General features: G+C 37.1%; 1 protein-coding gene across 2 annotated transcripts in view; it reads left to right on the plus strand.

Moving 5' to 3' along the window:
- The window catches only part of FAR1 (fatty acyl-CoA reductase 1), a 41,567-nt gene extending 23,937 nt beyond the window's left edge, over window positions 1-17,630 (plus strand). For both annotated transcript variants that reach the window (XM_075048142.1, XM_075048143.1), the window contains exons 8-12: window positions 92-159; window positions 1,672-1,843; window positions 8,733-8,862; window positions 12,487-12,614; window positions 14,690-17,630. In XM_075048142.1, the coding sequence (XP_074904243.1) occupies window positions 92-159; window positions 1,672-1,843; window positions 8,733-8,862; window positions 12,487-12,614; window positions 14,690-14,852 (661 nt within the window). In that variant the 3' untranslated portion in view covers window positions 14,853-17,630. The remainder of the gene's footprint in view (window positions 1-91; window positions 160-1,671; window positions 1,844-8,732; window positions 8,863-12,486; window positions 12,615-14,689) is intronic.
- Window positions 17,631-19,027: the final 1,397 nt, after the last annotated feature.

A 19,027-nucleotide genomic window follows, 5' to 3' on the forward strand; every position in this document is an offset into this window, starting at 1 on the left:
GGAAAGGATAACTCTGGATATGTTTTTTTTGTCTGTGTTTTTAAAAGGTTGTTTGTCTTCTAACTTGCTCTTTTGTCTTTTTTCCCCCCAGACCAAGAAATGTCATGGTATATAACTGTACAACAGGTGGCACCAATCCTTTCCACTGGGGTGAAGTTGGTATGCCATATTTCTTTTTTTCATAAGCTTTAATAGAAAAATAAGGTCAAATAAAAAAAGGACATGCTATAATCACTAGGTCATACTGTATTTTTATTGTTGAAACTATTGATAGCCATACCTTTCAATTTTGCAGTGTATTGTGCTTTTTCATTATCTTCCCCTTGCAGCAGTATCACTGTATCATTTTGTTCTTGGGTTTTTTGTATCTGATTTTTCTGTTTGCTGCCATGACCTCATCTGCAGAGTGTGGGTAGTGTGCAGCAAAAAGCATTGCTCAGAGGAGCAGTAGTGATGTTGGGTTTAATGCCAATCTTACTAAATACATATGGATGAACAGCCCACAATTAGATGTTTTGTACATCTGCATAATTGAAAGGTATGGTAATAGTTTTGCTCTTGTGTAGCTCTTTGTTGTGTTTGGCTTGAGTTAATTGTTGGTTGAGGTGGCTTTTTTAATCTTCAGGTAGCTACGTGAGACTTCAACTACTGATGTGCAAGGAAAAGTAATCTTTAAGAATATATGGCCACCTATTTTCAACTCTTAGATATCCTGCCTAGAAAGTAACTCACATGCCAAAAGCTTTTGTTTATTTGTTAATAGTTTTTGTTTATTTATAACAATACTAGCTGGCTGGCATGGTAAAGCTGTTAATTAGCTTTCAATTTTTTAGAAATAGAGTTCTTAAGCCCAGATTATTTTCTTTCTTTCAGTTAACTTCAGTACTTAAATCTATTTTACTTCTTTTTACTACTTTCTTCATGCTTTTTACTTGCTTTTGCTCATTTTATATGTATCTGTTTTTATAAACCTTGTTGCTTCAGCCAAACTTGGAAAATTGCTGACTTTATATCCCAATTTGAATCAGGGTATTTAAACACCATTTATAAACAACAGTATAAAGTTATAAGAGATGATTAAAAAGAGAAATTAATTTCAATATAGCTTTTTAAGACATTGATCCTGCATATCTGTCATGTACAGAATTTTCAGGTGTCAGAAGGAGTTTCACATGGAGTCCCATCCTAATCGCTTAATGCTTAAATATGGATAGGTTGTTTAAAAATGTCATTTGAGATGCACTTCAGATGCTTGCAAAGTCCTCAATCTGTTCTTAAATTATGCTTCACACAAGAGACCAGAATAGCCTTCTTCATGAAATATAGATGACTATTTAAATATAGCTTTACATGCTATATAAACTGAAATTGCTGTGAGTTTTTGAAACCAACAACTTTTAAGGTAGGAAAGAGGAACAGAAAGAGAGAAGCTACAATAAAATATGATACTGAAGGTGAAGGCGTAAAAGGCTGCTTGGTTATAATAAGAAGCAGTTCAACTGTATTTTAGGTTAAAAGCTTATGACTCTTAGTTTCTGTGGATTGTAGAAGAGGTAGGGTGGTTATTTAAATAACATGCTGACGTAAGTATTGTACACTGTAATGTACTTTGAAAACCATTCAATTTTACATGGTTATTATCAAAGCTGTTATGCAACTTTTCTTTCTCAGAATACCATGTAATTTCTACTTTCAAGAGGAATCCTCTCGAACAGGCCTTCAGACGGCCCAATGTAAATCTAACTTCCAATCACCTTTTATATCATTACTGGATTGCTGTAAGCCATAAGGCCCCAGCATTCCTGTATGATATCTACCTCAGGATTACTGGAAGAAGGCCAAGGTAATGGTGACTAGCTCTGTCTTGTCTGTTCCTCTGACTTTTAAACAAACCTATGCTTACACTATGATGTATATTGATTATTTTAAAAATTTTTTCCTTCCCCTGAATGTGTTGTGACTAAAACTCAGCCTTTTTTTTTCCTGAGAACAGGTCCTTGAATTCAAAGTGACTCTGAACTTTCTAGCAAAAATGAGGATGTTTTTGTTGGATAGTTTGGGGGTTTGAGTAGTCAAGGTAAACAGAATTACAAGATCTAGCAAGTGATGTTTGTGCTTGAATAATAAATATTCAAAATATGTTGATCCTTATTTTTTCCTACAGGACACCACATTAAATTGCATTTCAAGAAAAATGTTTTTAAAGGTGCAGTAAGGCACCCTAACCTTAGTTTTCAGTCCAGCCCCCTCTTGTATCAATGTTGGATTGCTGTCAGCCATAGAGTGCCTGCATTTTTGTACGATCTTTTGCTCAGATTGACAGGTCGTAAACCATGGTAAGAAGGACAGGGCTAAAAATATCTTACTGATAAGGTGGTGGAGTTCTGTGAAGAAGATGTGGCATTGGGCCGTATCTAGATTTACTAACTATCAGCAATAACAATCCATTGGCTGTGTTTTGAAGAGATTAACGACTGGCTCAACAATGCTGTCCAAGATGCGTCTCGGGTCAGAATTCTAGTCAGTCATTAAACTCCAGTAAGTAGCTTGCATTAAGATTGTTGTTGCAATTATACACTGATAATGGAAAGGGGTACAGAATTAATAATTGTGGGTTATTCCTGTAGATGATACAACTTGATCTGATATGTTGGTTTGTATCATCTCAAGGTTCCATTCAGTGTATAATATTTACATTAGTATCTGGCTAACTACTGAAGTGGTGAAAATGGCATAGCTCTGCTAAATGGGCTAAACTAAATTATGTAGAAGGAATATAAGATGTCACTTCAATTTGTTTCAGATTTGCCAAGCCATATGATCTTAACTCATTGTGTTTGTTGTGTTTTCAAAAGTATTTGTCTTCAGACTATAAAATCTCCACTGTGGTGACAGTGTATTAACACAAGTGAGTATTCATTCATTGTCCTGTAGTCTAGGTCTGTCTTACTAGGAGGGCAAAAGGTCTGTAACAGACTTGGCACTGGATCAGTAAAAGGAAGCCATGTAAGTGGTTTGTAGGAGAAATCTTCTAAACTGCCTTGGGTTCTGTTGTTCCAAGTCTACTCAACAGTGTAATACTCAGAGCAACAGTAGTGGCAGGAGGCTGTGCCTGTATAGTAATCTTCCCACATTAAAAAGATGTGAGCTCTTCACATGAAAAGAAAGTATTGAACATACAAGTTCCTAGCTTTTAGGTTCTTTTGCAATTTTAAGTTATTCTTAATAAATATTGATAGAAATTCCCTGACAAATGTGAAGACTTCATCACTCCTAAAAATAGTTATACTATAAATGCCAACCTACTGTCTTTCAAATGGTTAGGAAGTAATGCTGCCAGAATCTTGTAAGTCTTTAAAAAGCGTCTGGTCTTTTAAGTATTTGACCAGTGGGAGTAAAACAAGGCTGTGAATAATCATTTTATTTAGAACATTCTTAGCAGTTTTATATTAAACACTGGGAATGTTGAATCCTTGGTTTTGCCTTTCCTGGAATGCTTACTTGATGTCCAAAGATGGCATTTAGAACTTTAATTAGTACTAGTACAATTGGTGACGTTAAATATGTGTTTTCTAGCCTGTGAAGTACTACCAATATGAGTATTCCTACTTAGTTTAATAAAACAGTGGGTAGGTGAGTTTCCTATCATGCACAAGATTTCCAGTTTGGAGGAAACATGGGGGATTCAACTAAAACAATTGTTCTGTCACTAAGGTTACTCAAATGCACTTGAAAGAAAAGCTTTTGAATTTGACACGCAGCCCACTTACAGGAATATAGCTTTTATTATATAGTGCCCTTCTCTTTTTTTCTTTTTTTTTTTTTTTTTTTTAGCATTTAAAAAATGGGAGCCTGCAGTAAAAGCACTAGAAGGAAATAAATACATAGATGCAAGCAAGACATGCAGTGTTAAATCCTAATGGGCTTCATGTGTTGCTTAATAATAGAAGAAATTTGGGACAGATCTTTACTCTTCCACTTTTTTCTAGTCTTCTGACTCAAAGTACTTTGAAAGCTGCTTTAACTGATGGGCTGGAGACAGTCATGGTATAGTGATGTACTACTGTTGCTGTGGTCGTTCTGTCCAGTTGACAGAATGGTTTTAATTACCAGGTAGCATGCACTAGGAAACTTGTAAAGCCTTCGAAACATTACTGGAGATTCTTAAACTCAATATAATGCTGTTCTGAGTGAAGAAGGGCTGTCTTAATCTGAAATGTGATATTTTCCACCACGATTTAGCAGAAAGACTTGAGCAGTATAGTAAAAACACAGTAAAATCAGCACAAGAAAATTCAAATACTGTGCTAATTTGACTTCACATGGTCAATAGCCTGCCTTCTGTGCTGAGTCTGAATTCACTTCTGAGGTCTTTATTGTGTGCAAAGTAGGGAAAACTAAGCAATGGAATTACTGTGTAGGTTTAACTGCACTGTTGTCATACCATCAGGATATTGTACTGCAACTGAATGAGAAATTTTTAACAAGTCGAAGAAATAGATCAGGCCTGTGACCCTTCAGAACTAAAGGATTGTGCTCATAATAATAATGAAAAAATCTTCCTGTTCAGGGTTTTTTGATAATTTATCTGTTGAAGTCTTTCTGCAATGTGAAGTCATTCTTCTGGGTGTCACTTGTAGAAGCATTGTTTTTAGTGAGATGGAAATGTTTTTGCTGGTTTTGCATCTAGTTGAAGGTTCTTGAATTTAACAATTTTCTCATAATACTAACAGTTAAGGGAAGGAAGAAATAATGCATATAATACTTCTTCCAAATTTTATAAAAAGAACATGCACAATAAAGATTGGCGTAATGAAGATTTAATATTTTATACTAAATACTTAAGACTATTACAGCATTGTGCAATTATATAAATAGTGGTGATAATCCTTAGCATCCAAGTTTAAGGATGGTGTTGTCAGTAGCTTACCATATATACTTAGTTGTGAGCAAAGCTTATTAGTTGTGTGATTAACTTTAATATAAGGCATAGTTCTCTCTTCTAACTCTGCATAGGGCTTAGCACAACAGAACCATATGTTATTTGAAAATGATTCAGTGTATTTGAAATCTTAAAGCCTTTAAAAATACACAGCTGGCAGATCTTTCCAATTACTCTGGAAGAACAGAATGTGGCATGAAATATTTAAAGTTGTAATTCAGGGATTTCTCCAGCAACCCATTTTCTGTTACTGCTTAGAAGGTTAAAGGGAAAGCGTGGTTGATGTATGTAGGGAGGTGTAAAGGATATAATTTCATATCTTATCACTTCAATTTAAAGCTTAAAACTTAACATGAAGCACCTTTCACATAGTTACTGTCTTACAAACCAGAATTGAGTAAAGAGTACACTTTCATTGAACAGATTAATATGTTTTTTTCTCTTGGAAGCACTTTTAAGTTCCGCATTTAAAGGAACCACAGAGCTGCTGGAAAGATTGGAGTTCTAGTAGTATGTCTTGCACTTCAAAATTTAGAGCCAAATGAAAATCTGAACAAAGACAAATCTGAAAGCTTGTTTTTTAGGTATTTTAGAGGAATATTTAAAAAAAAAACCCAACTCTTTTTAATGCTTATACAGAGACTTGCAGATTGGCAGCCTGTAGGTACAGTGAAGGGTCAGGCTGTATTTAGCATCAGAACTGTTTTTAGCCTGGAGACAATAGGTTGCATGCAAGACTTCTTCAAAATGCAGTCATAGCCTTAAGCCAGGTTGCTTTCAACTGTCTGATATAGAAACATGCCCACCTAACTTATGGATAATTGAATTAACTATTGCCTAAAACTTTTAATTCCTGTGATGTGCTTCTCAAAGTGGTGTAATGTATTTTGTGTTAATGGCAGTAAGGACTGCCTAGTAGAGGCAAAATTCTACCTAGTTTCTAGGTGATCGTCTTGCATGCTGTCACACTGACTTGCTGACTGCTGCTAATATTCAGTTCTTTATGATGATCAGCAGGGGTGACATTTTCTGTCTTCAGCTTATGAAGAAGGTGTGATGTAATGCTTGATATTTTACTGACTGGTTATATATGGCTTTGATATTTACAACTTTTATCCAATGGCTATCTCTGAAACAACCTGTGAAGTGCATATTTCAAAACTTCGGGTTGAGAGATAAAGCTCCATTATGTGTATTCATGCTCTTTTTTGAGTCGTGTGTATATTCCCATTTGCAGGAGGAATGTGGTGCCATTGAAATTATAAAACTTAGTCTGCCAGAGCTACACAAGTGCCCGCTAAATAACATTCATTGCTGACATCTCTGAATAAGAGGCTGTCACCATACTTCTTTTTCTTAAAAAAAAAAAAAAAGTGTAGTTTCATGTTGATTTAGTGCAAACTAACAAGCTGTCACCAAGAAAATTGGTCCTTTTCTGCCAACTTTGTAATTGATCTAGCAGCTGAGGGAATATGGAGACACTTGATTCTTTCAGCTGATATATCAAGAAACTAACTCTACAAAGAAAAAAAAATTATTTTTCCATGATGAATTGAATCAGCTGATTCTGTGGCCAGTCACTAAATTCAATTTGAGTTGGAGGGAGGGAAAAAATCTGCAGCTGAGGTAGAATAACTCTTTTTAGCCACTTGACTTTTGGCAGAGACAGCAAGCTTCCCAGCAGAGGTTATTCTTTATGTTAGTTTAAATTCAGTTTAAGTTTTGTTTGCAGAAAAGAGTGAAAACCAGTGTCAGTGGCCAGTAACAAGCTCAAAATCCACACCTGTCTAATCAGATACTCATTTGCACCATCTAGTATTTTGCAGGGGCACAAGTTTTCTTAAACTGTAGCCAAGTACTCTAAAACTCAGCTGCTCTTCCAGCTTAGCATAAGAACAGAAATTGGGGAGGCACAAAAGGCAAGTCAACTGAGTTAAATAATCTTTAGACTGTCAGTGGACAGACCTCTGCAAAAAGTCTTCAGCACTTAGCCACCATGTCCTGTTTGGCACTATTTTTCTCCAGGCCATTTTGATGTGAGGTCTTTTTTGGCTTATCTGATCAATGAGATCTTTGCTTTCCAAGTTTTGAGTTGTTTTCTGAATTTTTTTGTCTTAACTAATATGGGTTTTTTTATGTTCAGTCTTGTTAGCACAGGATATGTTTTGGATGCACAATCTGTATTCCTAATTATTTTTGAATCGGAGGAACTCTGGTTCAACTCGGCTCCCATTGTTGCCAACTTGCCCAACTGGTGAAACTGTAAACAGGTGTTTGAAAGCATCTAGAAATGTCTACTAATTAGATTTGCTGATGGTCTCGGATTTGTATTCAAATTTTAATTACTCTGTAGATAGAGTCCTATGGGGTTTAAGGAAAAATATTTGTGCGTTTTGTGCTTTAGAGATATTCTTTTTCAGTGGTCTCTGCAATTTGTATTACTCCATTTCATGAGAAGAAAAAGAGGCAATTCTGATATTCCCTTAGATACTGAGATGCCAGCCATTAGTGACAGTAGGGGACCCTAATGTGATGCAAAATACTTTCTTTAGAAGAGTTTCTGGGACAATGTGCTATATCCCTTCTACAAGTATGAATGCATCAAGGCAGCTTTCAGAGCAAAATCAGTGGGTTTTATTGCCTTTATGAACTTTATTGATCAAAAATTACCAATAGTAAGCCATTTCCTGTTAATGCTGGGTTGTTCTGCTTTCTCTGTCTCCCCTCCCACCTTCTCACTCTGTGCTTAAAATGATCAGTGTGTCCTGCTATAAGGATCAAATTGGAAGCAGTTGTGTGAGATGGAAATACCTTGAGCACCCAAAGCATGAATTTAATAGCATTAGGTTATGTGTACTAGTTAGTACTTACTAAAATTGATTGACCATCTCTAGCACTGTAACACTTGAAACAATGTTCTTGTCATAAATGTGAGAACTTTGCATCTGAGACACTGGATGACTCACATTTTTTAGGTCCACTTCAGATAGCCTGATCAAAAAGAAACTTGCCCAATTGATCCTTATAACAACTTCTCTGTACTCCAAGTGATGGTTTTGTAGAGTTGTTTCCTTTGCATAATAAGCAATGATGGAAGGTATTTCTGCATATTTTGAAGTAGCATAGAACTGATCACCTAACTAGCAGGATCTGCTATGATCTGTCTGTGCCTTTATGTTTTCCTGCCCTTTGCTGCAGAAGCAGTAGGGTTAAGGGGCTAAGCCATATTTCTGGTGGTATTAAACCTTGATCTTTTAGTGACCGTAAGAAACTAATTTTGTTTTGTTACAGAGACCTGGTCCTGCACAGTGTGCAGGAAGATCAGGGAAACTTACTCCCTTGCTTAAAGTTGTCACGTGCATATGTTCTGCACTGTGCAATTTGACTCTTTCATCAAGTCAAATTGTTCAGTACAGCTAGATATTCCAGTATGCTGAAGTGAAGAGTGTTCTCTGTCTGTGTCCTAAACTAAGAGTTAGCAACAGAAGACATATTACCATCTCTTCTTTTTAGGGAAGAATCTTACCATTGCAGTGGGAAATAGGATTAGGAGAAAAGGACTGTCCTATAATTTCTGATTCTATATAAAGATTGGGCAACCAAAGTTCACTTTAATAATATGCAGAAATATCTTATTGATAAATATAATATGCTTTGGGTACAGAGCAAGACGGGATATGTTAACATAGGGGTGTGGGGTTGAGGGTAAAAAATTTATAATCTTACTGTCTTATTTGTTTGAACTAATCTTTACCACTATAACCTGTACATTCCATGCCTTGGACTGTAGGATGATGAAAACAATAACACGTCTTCATAAGGCCTTGATGTTAATAGAATACTTTACAAGCAATTCGTGGATCTGGAATACTGAAAATATGACTATGCTAATGAACCAGCTAAGCCCTGAAGACAAAAAGGCAAGTAGCTGTGTGATGTGGGCATGGAGACTGAAAGTGAAATATAAGCTCATTTAAGACTGACTAAGGACATAAGCTGGTAATGCTGCTTACTGTAATGTGGAGCTAACCCTAGTACTAACTCAGTGCTGGAAATTCCTGTCACATTCTTTCAGTTGTGCCAGGGCTGTGTTATAAGCTAGATCAGTGATGTGATCAGAGATGAGGAAGGGCAAGGCCCCCTTGAAGGAGTCCTGATTATAAAAGATGACTGTCTTTGGAGTGGCCTGATCACATGACCTGGTGTTACCCATATATCAACCAAGTGGCCAAGCTGTTATGGTTTTACCTACATCATGAATAAAACAAGGCTTTACTTGACCACTGACTCTTTCCTGACAAACAGGAGGGACTTTTTTTTTGTTTGTTTTTAAACTAGTAACAACTTTTATATACCCTTTTCATGCTTTGGCCAGAGTGCCACGTGTATTCAAGAAATGTAAGTGTAAATTCTCTCACTTCTTTCTGAAGTACACTCTTGCTGTTTGACTAAAACTGCCCCATACGGGGGAAAAGTGTAACAAGCAGGATGACAGAAAAGTCCTGAAGGTTGTTAAGGAAGAATGAAAACTGAGTGCAGGGTCTCAGTAAGAGTGAATGAAAGAGCTGAAAGGAAAAATCTTTGTCTTCCCACTGTGTGTTGTTGACCATCTATGTGAGTTTCTATTTTTGTGCTATGTTTACCAGTCTCAAACTAACAGAAACACCTGTGTGGTGGTTTGACCCTGGCTGGATACCAGCTGCCCACCAAAGCTGCTCTATCACTCCCTTCCTCAGCTGGAGAGGGGAGAGAAAATATAACGAAAGGCTCATGGGTTGAGATAAGGACAGGGAGAGATCACTCACCAGTTACTGTCATGGGCAAAACAAACTTGACTTGGGGAAAATTAGTTTAATTTATTACCAATCAAATCAGACTAGGATAATGAGAAATAAAACCAAATCTTAAAACACCTTCCCTCCGCCCCTCCCTTCTTCCTGGGCTTAAATTTACTCCTGATTTTCTCTACCTCCTCCCCTCGAGTGGCACAAGGGGAATGGGAGTTGAGGACTGTTCATCACACATTGTCTCTGCCACTCCGTCCTCCTCAGGGGCAGGACTCCTCACACTCTTCCCCTGCTCCAGCGTGGGGTCCCTCCCACAGGAGACAGTCCTTTATGAACTTCTCCAATGCGGGTCCTTCCCACAGGCTGCAGTTCTTCACAAACTGCTCCAGCGTGGGTCCTTTCCATGGGCTGCAGTCCTTCAGGCACAGACTGCTCCAACGTGGGTCCCCTGCGGGGTCACAAGTCCTGCCAGCAAACCTGCTCCAATGTGGGCTCCTCTCTCCACGGGTTTGCAGGTCCTGCCAGGAGCCCGCTCCAGTGCGGGCTTCCCATGGGGTCACAGCCTCCTTTAGGCATCCACCTACTCTGGCGTGGGGTCCTCCCCGGGCTGCAGGTGGAGATCTGCTCCCCCGTGGACCTCCCTGGGCTGCAGGGGGACAGCCTGCCTCGCCGTGGTCTTCCCCACGGGCTGCAGGGGAATCTCTGCTCTGGCACCTGGAGCATCTCCTCCCCCTCCTTCTGCACTGACCTGGGGGTCTGCAGGGTTGTTTCTCTTACATGTTCTCACTCCTTTCTCCAGCTGCAGTTGCTGTTGTGCAGCAGTTTTTTCCCCCCTTCTTAAATACGTTCTCCCAGAGGCACTACCACCATTGCTGATGGGCTCGGCCTTGGCCAGCGGCGAGTCCGTCTCGGAGCCGGCTGGCATTGGCTCTGTCGGACATGGGGGAAGCTTCTAGCAGCTTCTCACAGAACCCACCCCTGTAGCACCCCCGCTACCAAAACCTTGTCATGGAAACTCAATACAACCTCGATGTGGCTAGCTGGTTTTCCCTGGTGACTAGTACTGACTGAAGGTACCTTCCTTTCCTGCACATGTGTCTGTGCTGCCAGATTCTGACCTCCCTGTGCCTCATATGCTTGGGAATCTTAATCGGATTAATTCCAAGTTACTCAAAAATATGCTTGTGCAATAGCACAGCTGTAATGGAATGGACTTGTTCTCCACACCAGTATGTCTCATAGGAAGATACATGTATGTGTTAAAATAAAGAAGTATTGCAACTGAGATCAATTGCTGTGCCCCCCTCCCCACCCCCCCAACTGAGTTTAAACTTCCTTTCTACTATGGTTTTGTTGGTTTATATTCAGCAGGATAAAAATCACCAGTTACAGTTTCAAAAACTCAAATTCCCTTACGCATTTGGAACAGTGTTGTCATCTTTAAGATGTTTTTCCTATTCAAATGTTTTCTAGAATCTTGTTCTATAGTTAAGTTGAAGAAAAGCTGCCAAACTTCTAAATAAACTGTCTAAAAATAGGAAGTAGAATAGCTTTTAGTGATTCTTATGTAGAGAGGATTTCCACCCCTTCCTGCCATCTCACCTCCACCCAGCAACTTGAATTCAGAAAAAGTTTAAAAAACAAAACCAAAATAATCCCAGAGCTTTGGACTGTTAGTATTTTCAAATAGCTGTTTTCGATAAGATGTGCATACAGCAGTAAAGAACTAGTTGGAATAATGGTTGAAACTGTACTTTATTTACTTTTACATTCTTGCTGTGATGATATTTTAAGGAAAGTAATGTTTAATTGAGACCTTCTGATAACTTACTAGAAGGCTGTTTGGCATGTATGTGTCTTAAATCATGACTGCTGACCTTTAACTTGCAAACAATACTAAATTACAGTGTGAGGGATTGTCTTCAGAACTGTAATGCATTTATTTTTCATCATACCTTATAACACACCTGCCATGCTGTTAAGCAGCTTATTTGGAAACATGGACTTGGGGATTTAGCATAAGTATAACGACTTTTAAAGCCGAATACAGTTTCACTGCACAAAACTGTTTACTCATTTCTTGTTCCTGTAATGATCTTACTTATTCTTTTACCTGCAACAAAATTGGCAGAGCTGAAAGCCTGCTAGGAAAATCTTGGTATTTGTTTGCACTTAAACAGCTGTTGTTGTAGAATCTTGAGATGAAGAAATCAATACATCAGTGAAAAACTTTAGTTGTGAATTTACTGTAGTAACTTCCTCTCCTGAGGAAGATACTCATGTGGTTCTTTTTAAAATATAGCTGTCCAACTATAAGCACAGCTAAAAGAATTCTGCATTTATGCAACAGTGAACTAGGCACAGAGCAGTGTTCATTCTACAGCATTTTAGAATTATTTTGTTGCTTAAAAGGAAACAACATAATAGAAAATAGTTATTTCTAGAGAATTCCTTACAGACAAATTAAATGGGAAAGCAGTGCACTTGGAAGTGGAGGGAAGAATACTACTGCTGAGGAGGAAAAATAAGGCATGAAATGGTTGAGATTTGGAAGAGGTGGTTTAAGAAGCTGGTAGTTGAGTCAGAAATGGGATCTAAATCTGGATTGTTCTTATGCTTAAGGACAAGATAACTTTTTTACATCAAAGACAAATTGGAATTATCTGGTATAAAGGCATTTATTCTTTTCCTTTAAGTTATTCTATATAGCAGGTGAATTTTTAGGTAACTAACAGTGAAAGCTTTCATTTTATGCAGACATTTAATTTTGATGTTCGACAACTACATTGGGCAGAATACATGGAAAATTACTGCATGGGAACGAAGAAATATGTGCTGAATGAAGAAATGTCTGGCCTCCCTGCAGCTAGGAAACACTTGAATAAGTAAGTATAAACTTTTATTTTCCTCTGTTTATATTTTCTGTGTTTTCCTGCCCTTGTCAAGTTTTGCTTTTCCATATTATGACTTAATTGTTCTTTATAGCACCTGTTTAGGTCCTCCAGAATTCTTCTATTCCAGTTCAGTGGTCTGAAGCATTTTCTGAAGAAGTCAGCTGTCATCTTTCTTGTTCCATTTGTTGCTCCTGAGTTGCTCTCAGTACTAATAGTTACAGTATTGGTCTGGGGTTATGGTTGTAGCTCTGATCACTAGTGTATACTGTAATCCAGGTTTCTGATTTTACCCAAGTGTCTTTTGGAATGTAAACAGGTACACAGTAACACAAGGTCAGAATGGCTTGTTCAGTTAAGGAGGTTTAATAGAACAATAGTTGTTTCTTCTGGGAATGTGATCTTTTGAAGCAGGTGAGTAAACAGGCATGGACTCTCCACCTCAGAGCAAGAAACTTTGATGTTGGTGCTTTAAGATGACTTCTCTTAGCCTTTTATCTGTGGCTTAACTCCTCCAGTTTGAATGCATTGTTGCTGTCCAGAATTTTACTGGCACAGTTGCCCTTGCTTTGTTCTTGGCTGATTCATAAAGACAGTTGCAGACTTTTTGATTTGTCTTTTTAAAGAGTGAAATAAAAGTGATTAATCTTGTTCTGCAGTTCTACTTCACATCGGCTATCCTGATAGCACAAAGAGAAGTGGCGTAGGTCATTACTTGTGTCATTATTCTAAAGACAAGGATTTGCAGTTGTAGAGTGGATTGGCATGATATGTTACGATCTCAGAGATACTTTTGAAAGATGGTAATCTTTGATAACAGTGAGGATAGCTGAAGAGGTGTCCCCTTCAGATTTGTTGTTTTTTTTTTTTTTTAAATCTAGATGCTGTTAAAAATGCATAGGAGTTATCATACAGTTGCCATTCTTTGTGCAAGAGATCATACCAAGAATAACATGAGAAACAGTCTTGTATTGGAACAGCATCTGGTTGCCCACAGCTCTCAGTTTTTAAGTGGATTATTTTGCAAGAGGTTCAGATTCTAACATATATTTGCTCTGAGCTATTAAGTTGGCCTCTTCTGTTACCATCTAGCTCTTTAATCTGAACTTGAGTTCACTGCTTCAATATTAAGCAGATGTGGCAGCCTAGGGGACCTGGCTTCTCTAGGAAACTACTGAGTAGAATTTTTCCTCAAATAGAAAAGTGGGCTTTACTTTTGTAATACAAAAATTCAGGCTGGTTTTTCTACAAATAAAGTATGTAGAGAAAGGTCTGGCTATACTAACACCCAGCCTACCTGTAAAACAAGATAAGGGCAGTCAGTATTTCCTTAAAAAGAGGTGCCTTAAAAATACAAATTGTCACGATCTACTGAACCAAAGAGATTGCTCTGCTTCTAAGAAATCCCAGCCAATTCTGGTTGCTGTTTGTCTTGAAGCTTCCATCTTTACCTGTGAGAAGATTACTAAAAGTCACAGTTGCTCTAAAAGGACACTTTGTTTCTTCTAATCTTTCCATATAGTTCCCTGAGGAGTAAGTTTAAAATTGCAGTGAAGACTCCAGGCTCTGTGGTTGGAAAATCCTATGATGTTGGGTTTTGGGTTTTGTTTTTTTTTTTGGTCAGTGGCAGTTGGAGTTACTTCTACATATATATGAAGTTATAAATATGTGGAGGGGAGTAGGGGAGTTCATAGTGTTAAATATATCCTTGTTCTTGGGGTGGATGGCAGCCTTCTACAGGTAAGTTACTATATGTGTGACCTTGGCTTTGAGATGTTTTTATCAAGCAGCTATAAAGCAGAAGTACATGTGGTTAGCTACAGGGCTGGCTCTGTTCCTTAGTTTTCATGTGTTCCAGTTTCCAGCAGTGAACTATGGAAAAGCCTTCTCTGTTTGGTCCTTCACTTATCAGCTTACTTCCGTCGTTCATGTAATACCACTCACAGTGTATCTTGAGATGAACAGATGAACAATTAAATTCTACGTTACAAGTTAATTTTTAGAGTGCTCTTTTTTTCCTGTAAGTCTTGGTACCTTAGCTTTTAATTATTTCTTTTGTTTTCCCTTAGGTTAAGGAATATACGCTATGGCTTCAATACAGTTCTTGTGATCCTGATCTGGCGTATCTTTATTGCAAGATCACAAATGGCAAGAAATATCTGGTACTTTGTGGTTAGTCTGTGTTACAAGTTCCTCTCCTACTTCAGAGCTTCCAGTACTATGAGATACTGAAGAAGAGAATTTAGCATTAGGACATCTATGCATATGGTGGTCTAACTGCACAAAGCCTGTAACATGTAGTCATCTCACATTTTGTAAAAGCATAATTTCATCTTAAATTGGAGTGCAAAATATACGGTATGGTATATGTAATGTTAGTTGTGTATCTTCTGGAAAGAGAGAAAATAAAATGGTCAAGTGCCAGGTTGAATTGGCATTAGACAAGTGTTTAAGTAACTTTTAACTCTTTGACCTGGGGAAAACATTTTAGACCACTGACCAACATAACTGTGCAATTTGGAACGTGTTTGAAATCTGCCTTAACGTGATTTATTTTCTTTTTAAGTTTTACTCCACATTGAGCAAGATAAATATTGACTTAGTAGTTGCTGTAGACCTATTTATTTGAAATTCTTCTAAATTACAAAGGGTTTTGCAAGTTGCAAAAGTGTATAAATGACGGTGGATCTCCTGAAAAAAATTATTTGAGGATTTTTGTAATTTGTCTTTACTTTTTGCCACTTCTTCCCTTCTTCTCAAAGTAGGGATGCAACAATGGTGCCTACTTTGCTTTAAAAGAAAAAAGGAAAAAAACAACAAAACAAAAAAACCCAACCTTCCTTAATTACTGAAAGGCCTTTTGTCTGATCTGGTCTTCAGAATGCACTTAGTGATTCAGTTCTGTGCTCAAAACTGGCTGCATCCAACTTGCATTTATGTCGTCATGAACAATTTGCTTCTCTGAAAGCAGAATTGATCCTATCATTGGGTAGATAAAAGGAAACGTAACCCTGAGGGGGGCAAAAATAAAGTCATTGACTGTCCTCTTTTTTAATGATTTTTATTGGGAACACAGAGCCAACACTGGATTGTTACACTTCTGACTTGAAAAGGTAAATGTATTTGAAAGGAATTTATTATGCTTAGTTGCTATTTATGTTACTGGTAATAGTAGTTGGACAAACTATAGGCTTTCATTAAGAGATATACCTGTTTTTAAATTTTAAGCAATGTTAGCAAATACTTCATGAATTAATAATTTTTAAAATCTGAGCTATGAAATTTGATGCATGGACAACACTAATGCGTAAGCACACTTTCGCATCCCTGCCCCAATAAAACCTCTCATTTCACTGGGCAAGCAGAGCAAGATGTACCTTGCTTCAAAATGAAAGTATGTTAACAATTCTTCCATCTATCTTTTAACTTAAATTACTAGGATTAAATCTGAAGAAATCCGGTCTTTCTGCATGTTAGTTTGTTGCAGTAGGGAAACCATTTGTAAAAAGAGCAAGGTGTAAGAAAAGAATGAATCCTTGTTTAAGGCAATACATGAAGATCCCTTTAAATTTTGGTTGCACAGAATTCTGAGAACACTGTAATGCTCCTTTAATTGATGCACTGACCAGCACCATTGCCCAGTGTTTGTTCATTAAAATCAGTTTATACTGATGAGTATGTTCTTGAATCTGCTTGGAAAGGCAAATAATGACTTAATTACACAAGAGCTACATTATACTTGCCCTTGATAGTTTTTTGTCCTATTTGAATTGAGTAGGTAAAGAACTTATTTTGCTATTCTTGTGAAAACTCTTACTTTCAAGAGAACACCTTTCATGCAGGTGTATATCTCATTTTGAAAAGATAATGGCTTCCTTGTTGAAGCTAAATATTCTGTAGTAAGTAGTTAAGCTGTAATTCCTTTTTAAAATTACCTGTGTATATATAAAGCTAGTGATGAAAAGCCTAAATGGTCTAGGACCACACCTTGTGTGAGAGACCTCTAACTGGCTGAAAATAAATTATGGCTTCTGTGATTGAAGATGTTACACTTGAACAAATACATTAGGTGTATTCCGTTTTTAGTTGCCTCCCCAAATATCTTACTGGACCTGAAAGTATGCTTAAGCATTCTTGTATTGTAGACTTTTTTTCAGAGGTGCCTACTATCCAGTGACACCCCTTGTCCCATGTTGGCATGTGGCTGAAGTTTGAAAAGACAAATACATCATATTCTGAAAATGATTCTGTGAAGCAATTCACGTATGAATTTTGGTTGTTTATCGTACATGATACTTATAATGTTCATTTGTTTATACTGAGAACTATGAAGCCAATGAACTGATTATCTCTGGTCCAAAACACTGCTTAAAAAATATATTCTTTTGAATGAATAACAAAGAAAAGGATTAGCTTAAACATAAGGGTATTTAACCTCTCTCTTTCAACATTTGCCAATCTAGAAACCCAATTTTTTTTTCCTCTTTGGAGACCGTGGTTCTGTGCATTATTGGTATCTTACACAAATTCATCAGTCATCCTATTTAATTGACAATAGATTCAGTGTTGCATTTATTACCTTAGTTTTGTCACTTCCTGTGGTCAGTCTGTGAAATTCTATCTGAAACGACTGGGGTTTTTTCCATATCAGAACCCTGTTCCCTTGCAGTTCTTCATACCAGTGTTTGCACATAACAGATGTTGATCAAAAATATACAGGAACTATATTTTGATACAGTAAGCTAGACTCACTGTACTGACTAGCAAGTTACAGGAGGTATTCCAGTTGGTTAAATAGGAAGAGCAGTCTGAAACAACATGATCACTTAACAGTTACTGGTATTTAAATATGGGATGAGGAGAAAAAAATTACATTTTCCTGTAATGTTTTTGTCTGCTGTAGGAACAGATGTTTGGAAACAAATGCTAAATCTGTGAGCTTTTATAAGACATAAACAGAAATATTGGGTGCCTTTGTTTGTAAACCAAAAATAAACAAATCCCTTGAAAGTGGTGTTCCAGTGGTTTTTTTTTTTGCATGTTTCTAGTCTAATTTGTGGAAAATAACTGGCTAATGTAAATGCCATCTTAATATACACAAACATCTCTTTCCTTTGTGAGAAACTTTGAAAATCAAGTTAATGACTAATACTGCATTTAAAAAAAAAAATAAACAAAACAGAAAAACCTTCACAATCACAAAACAAAAAAAAACCAACAAACAAAACCCCCACAATCTAAACCTTCATGAGGTGATATCAAAACACATGGTGAGGTATGCTTGGTCATGGTGACTTCCTTGTATGTCAGCTAGTTTTCACTGTCATTGACTGTTCCTTTGTCGTACTAGTTTCAAATTTACTTAAATAGATGGGTGCTTTTTCATGTGGTTTAAAAGGATACTGTGGTTTTGCAGTAGCTTTTGGATTAATATTTCAAGGAATTGTAAGTGACTACAGCTACTTGTAGCATCTACATTTTGTGGTGAGGGAGGAGAAGGTAGCATTAAGTTAGTGCATCACCAAAATGCCGTGGTTTTTTGTTTTTTTAACCTTAATTTCTTGGAATCTTCAGATTTCATGGATTCTTCTTCCTTTTATCTAGAGATCATAAATCATCTGTCAGCTGTGGTTTGGCGTCTACTAGCTTTAAAGCATAACCTTTCCTTTACTTGACTTTAAGACGTAAACTACCAGATATAGATGGGGGTTTTTTTGGTGTCTTTGATTCAAAATTGAAAGCAAAAAAAAAAAGTTTTAAGATGTTATCCTTTATGTATCTTGTGCTGTTAAACATTTTACCCTTTTTTCATAGTGCAGTATTACATTGTAGGTTGTTCAAAAACAAACAACAAGTTTATAGAGGTAACTTGGATCTGAAAAGTACCCTGCACGGAGCTGGGAAGTATAACTTTTCATAATATTTTTACATATTTCACAATCTTCTGAGCAGACTTTAAAACAGAAATGAAGAAAAGTCACCAAAGAATGGCTGCTCTGGGGAAATGTAAGTGAATTGCTTTGAACTGTATTCATGCTGTTTGTCAGTCTTCTTGTGCTGAAGTATGTGCAATTTATTTTGTCTAGCCTGGTGACATTCACTGTGTGTCTGTGTAAATCTCTAGAGACTGTAAAATAGTTCCAGTGGAGCTGATATGAATTGTCTGCTCTTATTTTTAATGTGTGCTATACCATCATAAATTTAGAAGCAAAGCATGACAGGTCCACCACTTTAAATTCTAGGTTTTCTTGATCTCTTCTAGAGTATTCTTCAGAGCTTCTTCAGACAACACTCTCCTCCTTTCTGTCTGCAGATGACTGCAAGTTAAAGGTTACTTAACCAAACTGTGAGCTGCTTCTCTGCTGTCTCGAACTAAATTTAACCCTGCATCCACTTTCAAGATATTT

This window comes from Buteo buteo, chromosome 16, assembly GCF_964188355.1.
Source record: "Buteo buteo chromosome 16, bButBut1.hap1.1, whole genome shotgun sequence".
Classification (NCBI taxonomy): Eukaryota; Metazoa; Chordata; class Aves; order Accipitriformes; family Accipitridae; genus Buteo; species Buteo buteo.